This window comes from Mucor velutinosus (assembly GCF_035048745.1).
Source record: "Mucor velutinosus strain NIH1002 chromosome Unknown tig00000093, whole genome shotgun sequence".
In the NCBI taxonomy this organism is placed as follows: domain Eukaryota; kingdom Fungi; phylum Mucoromycota; class Mucoromycetes; order Mucorales; family Mucoraceae; genus Mucor; species Mucor velutinosus.
In genome coordinates this window covers 1,878,969-1,891,327 of record NW_027041907.1, presented here as the reverse complement: position 1 = coordinate 1,891,327, position 12,359 = coordinate 1,878,969, and the positions used below count along the sequence as shown (strand labels likewise).

At 40.0% G+C, this 12,359-nt stretch overlaps 2 protein-coding genes across 2 annotated transcripts; one reads left to right on the top strand and one right to left on the bottom strand.

Annotated features, from left to right (window-relative positions):
• Window positions 1-3,561: 3,561 nt before the first annotated feature.
• On the bottom strand, window positions 3,562-4,500 carry ASF1 (Histone chaperone asf1; the record flags this gene model as incomplete). Its single annotated transcript, XM_064821736.1, has 2 exons — window positions 3,562-3,672; window positions 3,745-4,500. The coding sequence occupies 2 exons, from the start codon at window positions 4,498-4,500 to the stop codon at window positions 3,562-3,564; spliced, it is 867 nt and encodes a 288-aa protein (XP_064681422.1).
• Window positions 4,501-4,940: 440 nt separating this feature from the next.
• On the top strand, window positions 4,941-8,313 carry ATC70_002358 (uncharacterized protein; the record flags this gene model as incomplete). Its single annotated transcript, XM_064821735.1, has 6 exons — window positions 4,941-5,307; window positions 5,376-5,648; window positions 5,727-6,419; window positions 6,503-7,014; window positions 7,095-7,387; window positions 7,461-8,313. 6 exons carry the CDS (start codon window positions 4,941-4,943, stop codon window positions 8,311-8,313), a joined length of 2,991 nt encoding a protein of 996 aa, XP_064681421.1.
• Window positions 8,314-12,359: the final 4,046 nt, after the last annotated feature.

The window sequence follows — 12,359 nt, the reverse complement described above, 5'->3', positions numbered from 1 at the left end:
TTAGATAGGATTTTGTTTGCTCTACGCTTTGATAATTAAGCATTAAAAGTAGAGTTTTGACAACAAAAGCTTAATAATCTGTTAAAAGCAACCAAAAACCACAAAAAATATCCTACCAGAAATTAGTCTGATAGCCTCAATAATGATGAGTGTCCAACATTGTGGATAGACTTTAAAACCTGTTCTACGGCTAAATACGGCATGTCTGCTGTGGACGACCATCAAAAGTGCCCTGCTAACCTGACAAGCATCTTGGTCAATCCAGGTAAGTTATTGGATTCATATTTGCATAATATCGTTGACGGCCAGGTCTTAGAACTATTGTAATCGCGCATTTCAAAAAGAACGAGCTGCGTTCTAGAATTAAAGCAAAAGTTTCTATCACTTAGGTATTGAGCTTCGTACAATTCAGAACATCAGGGGCATTATACAGAACTGTAATTTACTTACTTCTTTGGCCGCATAACATACTACGCCTTATTTTTAAACCAAATTCTGTCCAAACTTAGCCATTTTGAAGCACGAATAACTCATGCCACAAAGCGTTCTATGCGCTTAGAATAACACCAAACGACTCTTCTTTGATACGCCTTACTTACTGATGCTTTATCTCAAGAATTTTTGGGTCATTACAAATCCACGAAAATCCTCGTTTTTTGATGAGTACTAGCAAGGGAAATTTCTCAAAAATCAAACAATCGCGTTTTTCACCCCAAAAATGAAGACTTTCTCTATGATACATGCAGTAAAAAGGGGGTTAAAAAAGCAGGTAGAATACTGTTAAAATCCTTCTTTATTTGAAATTAGGATAATGTGCAATAAAATGTATATTCTACGTCTCTATTTATATTATTTGGTTTATATCTCTTATCTGGCAGCAGTTTAGTAGTTGCCAGTGATTCCATTACTTTATATATTTTTGTTGGGTCATTTAGTTGTTGATCTGATGGATCAAGAACGGTATTTCAATATATGGTTTTTGAATCATGCGTAAAGAATAGCTCTTTATTGTTGAGCCTGTATCCTTTTTAGGTATATTTATGTTACAACACATTACAATACCCTTGACATTTACTTTAGTATCTGTCATCTCTTATTTTAGAGCATTTAACCCTTGCTATCATCATGCTAATACTATTATTATGCATGCCTATCTGCTGATGGTAGCATGGTTTGATTGAGATGACATTTATTTTGGGTCTTGTTTATGATGGGAATCTAGTCTAGTTCACTTCAATACATATTAGATCGAATTGACCGTAAAGACGACATGTAACATTGGACACTACTATTATGAGACTTTCATATTCTAACTTTTGACATTTTTGCAGAAATCTTGTTTTTATATTTTTGCAAATTGCTCATTATTTTCGCTGTGAAAGCTGAATGTCACCAGCATCATTCGATGCGCCTTTATTGACTCTTTATAAATGCATTAGAAAGTAAAGTATAACAACGACAGTTTTTATGGTCAAATTTAGGAAAAACGTTTAAAGAATCTGAAATTAAGTCAAATTTGAACACGAAGATGCCTACTGCACAATTTCAAATTAAAGTGCAGCAGTTACGGCTGCCACGGCAGAAGACTGAGGCCAATTCTCCTGGTCGTGACGTCGGATACGGCGTCCTCTCATTATTCCATACCTCCGTTTTTTTACCCCTTTTACAAAACGCGTTTAGTATCAAACAATATTGGTTTTGGAGCCCTTTTGCACTACGGCCCAACTGATGTTCTCATGAGAACATCGAGGTGCTCATATAAGAATCTATTTTATGTTCTCATTCGAGAGCATCGATGTTCCCAAAAAGTGGAAAATGCTCTCATATGGGAACATCGGCGTTCCTAAAGATCTATTATAAGTCGGCCGATGTTCTCATAAGAACATCCGAGATGTTCCCATATGAGCACATCCATGTTCTTAAATAAGAGCAAATGTAGCTGTTTATGAGCGCATCGATGTTCTCAAATCAAAATATCGATGTTCTTAAATGAGCAAATCCATGTTCTCAAATGAGAACATTCATGATCGCGCATGAACCTATCGATGAGCTGAAATGGGATCATTGAAGGTCTGAATCAGCTTAAATATTGGTAGCTTTTATTGGACCATAATTCGTGGTTTAAATATTGGCAGCTTTCATTGGCTCAGAAATTGTGGTTTAAATATTTATACATTTATTATTGGTTAATTTTAATGGGTAAACGAAGGCTACGTGCCAAAAACGTGCAATAGTAAAGCCTTGTAGTGGTAATGGTCATGCTGTAGGCTATAGTAGAGTCAAAGATAATTGAGAATAATAGCCTGGATCAGTATGAACTGTTTCGTGTTTCCCAATATTATCAGTTTTTAGGGCAATATAAAAGTGATGTTTCCAGGCGAGATCCAGAGAGAGCATAGAATGAAAAGGTTGAAGCCATCAACAGTGTTCCATGTAGAGCAACGAATTGTACAAAAGCCAGCATAATATCAAAGATGTGCATGTACCTATCAGCAAAGATGTGAACTGAATCAAGTTAGTAAAGCGTTCCAGCAAAGGCGTAATGACTACAATACCTCTTTCACAAGACAGATAGAAAGTACAGCACACCACCAGGCAGCGACTCATTGGGAGCAGACATTCTTGAAAAGAAAACATCGAACGAATGTTAATGCGTCTTATGCTGTCAGAAGAATCAGATGTATAGACCGCATCATTCAACTATGAAGCATCTGCCATTGTTCACTGGATGCAAAAGGGGATCCATAAAGTATGCAAGAGATGTGCTCAGTTATCAAGCCAAACCCGCCAGACCCACTCGACGCTGGCACTAGTCAACTTATCAGGTGAGTAACGACTGATTCTTCCTGGTGATGCAGCAAAAGATGACTTACTACTTGAACAGTGATAAGCAAGAAAGCAGATAAATGGAACCAGCAAGATGGAGGGAAACGGTTAACCAAATGGCATACTTGCGACATCGAAATTGACCTGGCAAAGTCGCCTTTACATTTCTACAAGATATTTGTTAGCTTTTATATGGCAAGAAGCATTGGACATACCATAAATTTGTTGTCTCGAAAGGGTGTAAATGAAGATTCCATCCTGGATACTATGGCAGGGATATGAAGCTTCCCACGGCGCACATTTGAAATGGTATTCCTTCTTCAATGGCATTGAAACCTAGCCTCCACCTTTAAAGCCATGGACGGTAAATGCTGCCTCTTCTTCTTGCTGCTACAGAGTACATGTCTCTTATGCTGATAGAATTAAAGTGAAAATAGATGAAAAATGAAGAAAAAAGAGAAACAAAAGCACTTTTTTCTCAAGGGATGACCTAAATATACAAAGTTTCGATCTAAAAATATAGAAACACGCTCTAATCATGCACAGTATCAGACTGATGTAACCAAATCAAGTAACTTTTTAAGCTGAAGTGACCTATCAAATGTGATTTTAAATGTGGCATCGCAGCTAATCCATCATCTCAAATCCCAATAGAGCAAGGCAGCATCAAATGTACAAAAGCAAAGTAATTTTATTTTGGATGAAATATACAAGATCTCACAAACGCACACACCATTACATATTGCTAGTAGTACTAAGGTTGTCATCATCCTCAGCATTACCAACACCGGCAGTTTGAGCAAGCTGGGCAATATCACTGTCTCCAACAATTGCTGATTCAGTCTCCTAAAAGCATTTGAAATGTTTCCAATACTTAGATGTTAGCCATGGCCAAAACAAATAATAGGAGCTACTTACCAGAAGATGGCTTCTTGCCTCGTTTTCTTGCAAAGACACATTGGCAGCAGCATTGGCAGCATTGGCAACATTGGCAGCAGCATCAGCAGCAGCATCAGCAGCAGCATCAGCAGCAGCAGCTCGGTTTCTGCTTGCTCTATTTGCTTTGAAGGCCTGGGAGAGCAACAACCTGGCACACCACTGCTTCTTGCAGAGACAAATCATGAGATTGTCCCGTTGCAGGGCCTGCTCCTCCAGTGCCAGGCTGTAATATACCTGTTCATCCTGCACATGGTCCAGGGCATTCCAATGCGAGATATTTGGATGCATCACCAGTATAGCCTCCAAGACCCTCTTTGCTGTGCGGTGGAGCTTCTCCCTGCGCGATTTGAGCTGCCCTGGTGTCAAATCGGGTACAGATGCCCCATTGCATAGTTTGTGTAGATGCTGGAGCATTGCGTTGTATCTCTCCACAGGAGAAGCTCTGGCCCTGCCGGTAGGGTTTGCTTCAATTACCCGAGGACCTCTTCTGTTGCTGTTTGATAGTACCTGGCTTCTGTAAGTGGGATCCAGGATGCTTCTTGTTGCCAAATCGCTGCCTGCGTCTTCCAATGGCGACATGAATTGCTGTCGAAATCCATCATTCAAGACGTTCAGTTGTACGCCTTGTTGGCTGATTTCGGATCTCATTGCCATCATTTCTTGCAAGAGTCTTGCGGTGAAGTCAATGCTGGCAGCGTTGTTGTTGTTGTTGTTGTTGTTGTTGTTGTTGTTCATGGTTCGCGCTGATAATAAAAATTTAGTAAGCAAAGAAAAGATATGTTTAGAGTTGTGTTATACCGTATATCTCGTTGCGCACACACCACCACGTTGTTGAACGTCATTCGGTTCACAGGCTTCATGCAAGTAATGCTGACCTCATTGTACGCCCATAGTATAAGCATATGTGCACAGTGAATACCACTCGATTTGACATGATGTTGAAAGTGAAATGACGTAGAAGTAGCCTGAGGCGACATATCACATCATAGGAAACACGTTCCTTACTTGATCTTGGACTTTGAGTTACCAAACGTTATATGCAAGACTACGTATCACTTGCTTGTAAACGATGATAAACGCATTTGTTGGCGAGCGCAAATAAAACTTGAATTAGTATATAAAGCTGCCACTTGAAATTTGTTTTTACTTGCCTATTTTTCTTGGTTTCTCCAAACATGTCATTCTCAATCCGTATATCACGAGAAACAGAGCCATCCTTCTGTACAAATTGCTATACCAGCTTTGACAGTGCCCGTGCTCTACGCAACCATCGCCGAAACTGTCGTGCTCCCATTTTGAATGAAGATCAAGATGTTGAAATGGAAGAGCAACCTCCAATGGAAACAACGCTGATACAGCCACAATCTCCCCCCAGTGCGCTAGTCACAGCCAATTCAGATCATGCAAACCAGCTGCATGATGATGATGCCATGAGTGATATTGAAGAAATGATTCCTGCTGCTGACGATGCTGATTACGACTACGCAGGCTTTGAACAGACGCCGGGTGCTGCTGATCTGCTGCCTATTGTCGATAATAATGGTAAGGAATTGCAGCGCTAAAGTAGATGTATATACTCACAATAGCGGATTCCACACATGCGATAACAGGAGACAATCCAGAAGAACCAGGGCTTGAATTTGATTTGCTAAATGTCAAATACAAGACAGTTGGAGTAGTCGACCCAGATGCAGAAGATCAGGCTTGCTTCTACGATTGCAGATCCCTCGAAGACATCAACCAAAATACATATACAACCACAGAACTGGTTTCGATTGAGCTGTATGATATCGTCAATGATTTTGCTATACCACGGGATGCATACAGAAAGTTGGTCAGGTTGATGAACACTGTTTTGAGAGATACAGAAAAAATTAGTCGAGGTAATTCGCATTGCAATGACATGTCATTTATACAATAACTCACCAGCTTCCGATCCTCCCCCTCCCATGAACTGATAGAAAGCAATCCGGAGATTATGCATGGCCCTCGTGTGCAAAGCATGCTTCAGCGCCAATCATCGTTGACATCCCATGAATATGATGTGTGTATCAATGGCTGTAAGCTGTACGCATTGGAAGTAGATGACGAGGAGACAATTTGTGATATTTGTTCCCATGAAAGATACGATGCACGGGGAGATCGTCGAGCCCTGTCAACAATGAAAGTCATGTCAATTGGAGACATCGTATCACGATTAGTTGCGAATCCAATAACGAGAGAGGAGCTTCGGTACCGACATGCCTACGACAACAGAGACCTTGAAGAAAATCCATCCGATGTTATCATTGCTGACGTATTTGACGGCGCCACGTACAAGTCCATCAAGAATACGCATTTCACAAATGACCTGGATATCGCAGTTGCGATCATGAATGATGGCTTTGTAGTTGAAAAGAGAGGTGATCGGCTATTCACAATTATTCATCTGATGGTGTTCAATTACGATCCACACAAGCGTTACAAGGAGGAGTACACGCACGAGCTTTGTATCTTTCCAGGAAAAAAGAAGCCCAAATCATTTGACTCGTTCATTTCCATCATCTTGGCAGAGCTCCAGTGGCTTTCTACGTATGGAATGGTAGTCGAAACAAATGATGCTGGGCCAATTCGTTTGAAGGTTCATCCTCTAATTTGTGGTGGTGATACTCCAGGTAATTATCCTGATTGATAAAGCAACTAATCAGCATCCACAATGGCTAACATGAAATTGATTTACCTACCTGCTTTATTCTAGCCGTGTTTGACTGGAGCAAGTGTGCTCATCATGCATCTGAGTATGGCTGTCGTTGGTGTCTTTCGCGTGGTATGCACCCTGATAATCGCAGCCATGGGATGTACTTTCCAAATGCTGGAAGCATGCGTACGAATGAAGATTACGAGAGGGCTGAGTCCAACCTTGGATTCAACGGTGTTAGCCTTTTCAATCAGCTATCGTCATGCATTGCACCCCAATGCTTTGGATTCGAAGAAATGCATACATTAGCACGAGGTGTTGGTTCAGAACTCTTCGAGATGCTCACTGTCGACCTGTCTCCGAACAACACAAAGTTCTTCTACACATATCCAGATGGTGAATTGGAGCGAGAAAATTATCCATTTTTCATTCCAAAGCAACGGCTGTTCGAGATTGGCAAAGCAATTGAGGACACAAGATCATATATACCAGTTGCATTTGATGGAAGCTTTTTGAATCTGGTGGAGAAGCTACGAGGCACCCGCAGTGTTGACTATCTTGATAATTTGCTGGTAAGATCAGTTCCACTGTAATCTGCAAACGTACACATGTAAGGCGTGAATTAGGATCTGATTATTCTGATTTGAAATAGACCATCATACCTACTCTCTTTGTCCCAGAATTAGCCAGTCCACAGGCTAGGAAAGCAATCATGAAGCTGGTTAGAGGCGTCTGTCTTGCATTGCAATGGGAGTTCACTGAGTCTAGGTTGGCAGAGATTGATGAATGCATTGACTTCTTCATTGACTACTGCAAAGCTCAGAGAGATGCCATGTGCTTGTCACTTTCGGTCTTCCGTCCCGTAATGCATCAGCTTACACATGTAGTGTGGATGATAAGAGAAATGGGGCCAATTGTAGCCTACTCCTCACGAAGTCAAGAACGGTTAGTCATCTATACATGCTATGTTTATCACACACATCCAGTTACTTACATAACAACATCATCCATTTTACAGAAGCATTGGAAAGTTTGGTGATTTGATAACTGGCAAGTCAAGGACAGGCAAGCAATCTTCCAACTTGATTGAAATTGTTGCAATCAGAAACCAGCTGAAAAGGATCTTCGACTCAAATGAGTTCCTCCAAGGCATTCGACCGCAGCCATATGCATCCATCACATACCTCAATCATCCAGAATCTCTAACAAGCTCACAGTTGTGGGAACCTGATCAAGAAGAGACAAATTTGGATCATCATTTTGGCTTCGATGGTACTGATCGTGCTGAACTCCATGGTGTTCCAATTGCAAGATTCAAGCGTGCTTTGTCGAAATACTATTGCAGGATATTCTCTCTTCAAAGGCTGAACAGTCCATTGTCAATGACGATCAAGGTTGCCCATCGTGCTCTAATCGGTTCTACTGTCATAGGATCAGAAATATACAGAGAGAAGATGCATGAGTTTCGTAGAAGCAACCATCTGGTCATGTTTAGGTCAACTCACCTCAATCGACTTAATCACCCTGTTTCCTGTTGGTTTGTTTCGCGAGTGATATTCTTTTTCCAACATGTCTATGATGGGTCGACCTACTTTTTGGCTTTCGTTGAAACCATGAAAAATCATGGTGTTGCTTCTCACGACAGGTCTGTCCCTTTTGTTCGTATGAATGAGCCTGTCGAACAACAAATTGCAAGAAGGGTGCCGAGAGTGATTGATCCCAAGTATGCTGTCATTTCTATTGACGATGTTGAGATGCAAGTGGGATTGGTGAAATCTTTGGATAACGACTTGCACTTTAGCGTCATTGCAAACTACCATGCGTTTGAACAAGATATGTCGATCGATGCTGGCGATATTCGCAACCTTTAACGAGGATTGAAATCGCAACATACAGATTTTTTTTTTTGCTTTCGCGTAAAACTACCCACTTGAGGCTACGAAATAAAAGATAATACATTTGTCAATACAATACATAGCTACATTCATTAATCATACTTGTATACCTCTTACAGCTTTGTTGTCCATGAAGGCATGCGCAAAATAATTATAAAAAAAAATAATAAAAGAAAAGGATCCGCATCACTGACCATCAAAGCATTTTGAGAAAAGCATAATTAACCCAGCAAGGTTAACGTCCAACGAAGAAAAAACGAGTTTGCTCGGATTCGAACTGGCGACCTTCAGTTTGTTAGTCAGGAATATTACCACTTTGACATAGCGACTCAAAGTAACCAGAAACTTGGGTCACGTGATTTTTTCTCCTGATTTGTTTCAAATTGAGCAAGTTTGGAGGCTTCTAACTTCGTAGATAATGATGCTACGAATTGGCGTTCGGTACGAAAAATAAACAAAAGAACTCAAAAAGTCTGACCATACCATTTAAAAGCGCATATCTGATAACTATCTTCACAGTGTAAAGCCAAATGTTCTGATATGGGAACATCGAGGTGCTCACGAGAACATCGATGTTCCCAAAAGAGCGCATCGATGTTCTGTGAGAACATCAGTTGGGCCGTAGTGTTGATTGAAAATAACACTTTAGCTTCTGATAACACGGCCTTGTACTGTTAGAAATACTTGATACCGCTTCTTTGAAGTGGAATATGGTAGGTGTCATTCGATAACCAGAGCTGGAATACGTAAAAGCAGCACTAATCGAATTTGTTTATTAGGTTTCCATTTTTTTTTGCCTGTTTGACGTGCGTGTGGTTGCCATTGCTTCTCTGCTGTCTTTGCTGTTGTCTGCTACTTTGGTTTATTATGTCTGGTAGCTGCTTCTTTGGTCTTTATCTCTGGTGATTAGTTCTTTAACCTTGTCTGGTCTCTGGTGTCGCTTGTTGTTCGGTTTTTCTATGCTGCTATTATTTTTGATGGTGCTGCTGCTGGTGTTGCTGCTGGTGTTGCTGCTGGTGTTGCTGCTGGTGTTGCTGCTGGTGTTGCTGCTGGTGTTGCTGCTGCTGCTGCAAATATGGTATTCCGTAGTCTATATCCGGTGATTGCGTATTGTCTGGTCTATCTGTGGTGGTGATAAGCGGTAAGTAACTTCTTTGGCCTTTGCCTGCTCTCTGCTGATGACGTTCATTCTTTAGTTTCTCTATGGTGCTGATGTTGCTGCTGCTGCTGCTGCTGCTGCTGCTGCTAATATGGTCTCTTCTGGTCTACTGTATGTGGTGTATGCTCGCTCTCTGGTCTATCTCTGGTGATTGCTTATATTTCTCTGGTCTATCCGTGGCTGTGGTAAGTGGTAAGTATCCTTTTTTCTTGTGGTCGCAATGATATAATGCTTCTCTGGACGTTTGTATTACTGCTTCCTTTCTCGTGATAATGTAATCATAATGTTTGCTTTGTTGCGCTTTTTTTCCTTTCCTTTGTTGGCTGTGACATGATCAGCTCAACGAATAACTGTAATGTTGTTGCTTCGTATATATGAACAACAAGCATCATGCACTGTTATATTCTTGTATTACCGCTGTAATACTTTGTTATATGGCCGTGGGTTGTTGTTTGTGTTGCCTCTGTTGCTTCATATGTAACAATATTAGTTGTTATGTTGTATTACACACTCATACTACTACTGTTGCTCCTGCAATTGTACATTTTTGTGTTGCTCAGATTATTATCATACATGTTGCTCATGTATGTATTTCTGTTGCAACAACAATGGGCTGTTGTGAACATCTTTGATTTTGTATTTGTTATGTTTTTCTTTGACTCATTGCGTGTGAGTATCCTTCTTTTTTCTTTGCTTACATATACTATTATACTTCTATAGTACTGTAGCATGATGTTATTTCCTTCCTTTCTTCTTTTAATATGTTTCTTTGAAGCATACCTTTTTTTACGTTGTGTGGATGTGCCTATCCCTGAAGCTCAACAAGACTCTATCCGAGGCTAGGAGGTGGATAGGCTGCCTCCACTTGGTTATCGCTACTTACTTTAGTGATGATTGAGGGTCTCAACGCCAGAATCTAATGCTAGGTGGTGTAAGTAAGACATGCTCTAGCACCTGAGGGAAATTTGATGATAGTAACGGCTATATTGCTATATATAGCGGAGCTTAAAATTTTGCCTCACATCAAAACAGAGGGAAACCCTCGCAAATTTTTTTTTAGGTTAGCGGAGTTTTCAAGCAATCTGATTGGCTAAGAGGTTGAAGCAACGAAGGTCTACAACTAGTTGATTTTCTGGTGATCTGTCATTTAACATTATTTTGTCTTTTGTAATAATAAAAGCGATAATCAAGTGGAAACACTTTAAATCCTTCTTTGTTCAAGAGTAATATAAGGTACGATCGTTGAATTTATCATTTATTAAATAGTTTTATGTGAGCAATGTTTATCTTCTAGGTAAACGGCAGTACATTGGGTGGCATATCCTACCACTATCACTAAACGCTCCCCTGTCAAGCATGCGTCGTTGTTTATCATTGATCTGCTATATGTTTCAGTTTCATGGTTTGCTATCTCTCGCCCCATATCAAAATATCCGAATGTACAAAAGTATTTTCGGTTTAGGGGTGGTTTGGGCCTTCGAAAACCAAGCTTTAAAATATCGATACTAGAGCTCTGAAAGTAGCACGTTCCTAACGCAGAGTTTTATTATGAGGAAAATGATAGTGTAGTTGCATTTTAGACTGGATGGTAGGTCGCTTATCAAATATAGATGATTCTCAAAATAAGATAATCTTGAAGCAAAGACCAATTATTATTGATCTATCAAAGTGAGGAATCGTAGCATTTTCTAGTTTATTTCAACAGCTTCTTTCAAATAGTATTATTTCATCAAGTATAAAATGCGGTTTAACAATCTAGAGAGTATATTTTGTATGTCACCATCGTATTTACTCCCATTATATGCCGTTATCTCTTCATCTTTCATAATTATCCATTCACATGTTTCTTCTTTATACTATTTATGATTTATAATACTTAACTACTTTACTCATATCATCTATCACTGTTTGATAGGCATATTATGAAAAAAATTTCAGTTGCTATGTACGTCGTCAAATGATTAAGCGAGTAAGGTGTAACAAAACCAATAAAATATATAAAAACCAGTTTTGATACTACTTTCTGTACAACTGCCAGCTCAACCCGGCTTTTCTACTAACTAAATTTTGCTTCCCTGTACTTGCTTTACAAAATAAGGCCACGATTGAGTATCTTCGATAATCCTTTTTAAAAGTAGTGGGTTTTCTAGCACCCAAATTAGAGTTCACACTGGCAAAAATACGTTTTTATATATAACAGCACAGGAGGGGTCCATATGGTGCTCAAGTCTAAAAAATAAATTTTGGGGCTTGAATAGACTCATGTTGGCGCACAAGAAGAACTCTAATGCACCACTGTAACAGGCGTTAGCAGCGTTGAAGTTTCATTTTTAGCCAGCTTGACTGGGATGGCCTTTTCGGAAGTGCAACTCCATGAGAGCGGATGCTACAACCAAAAGTACGGCCTCAAACAATAGTTATTTCTTGGGACTACACAATGAATACTGCTACAGGCAGAGTGGCTCCAGTCTAGTACGTGTTGACCTTTGAAACCCTTAAAATATCTGAGAAACTGACTTGTCTGAATACAAGTTGCAGGATTGCGTACAGATGTGGTGCCATTGGATACGTATTTCAATTCTGCATAAGTTTGCTATGAACTAGAAACAGCGGTTACTATTGAAGACGTTGTATTAAAGCGATCAAAGGGTGCAAGTATGTATCCTATTGGTGTCAAGCCAATAGCAGTTTGATATTGATAGCTTCGTTTAACGTGTGGCCATTATCGAGCTCGCAGTATGCCATAACCTCCTTAATACGTTGCGGATTTCAAGTTGTTTGATGAATATTTGACATGTTGGTGGGTCGTGCTTTCAAGACTAAAAACTGCAAATTGCTCCATTGTATTCCATCAAGCCTTCTA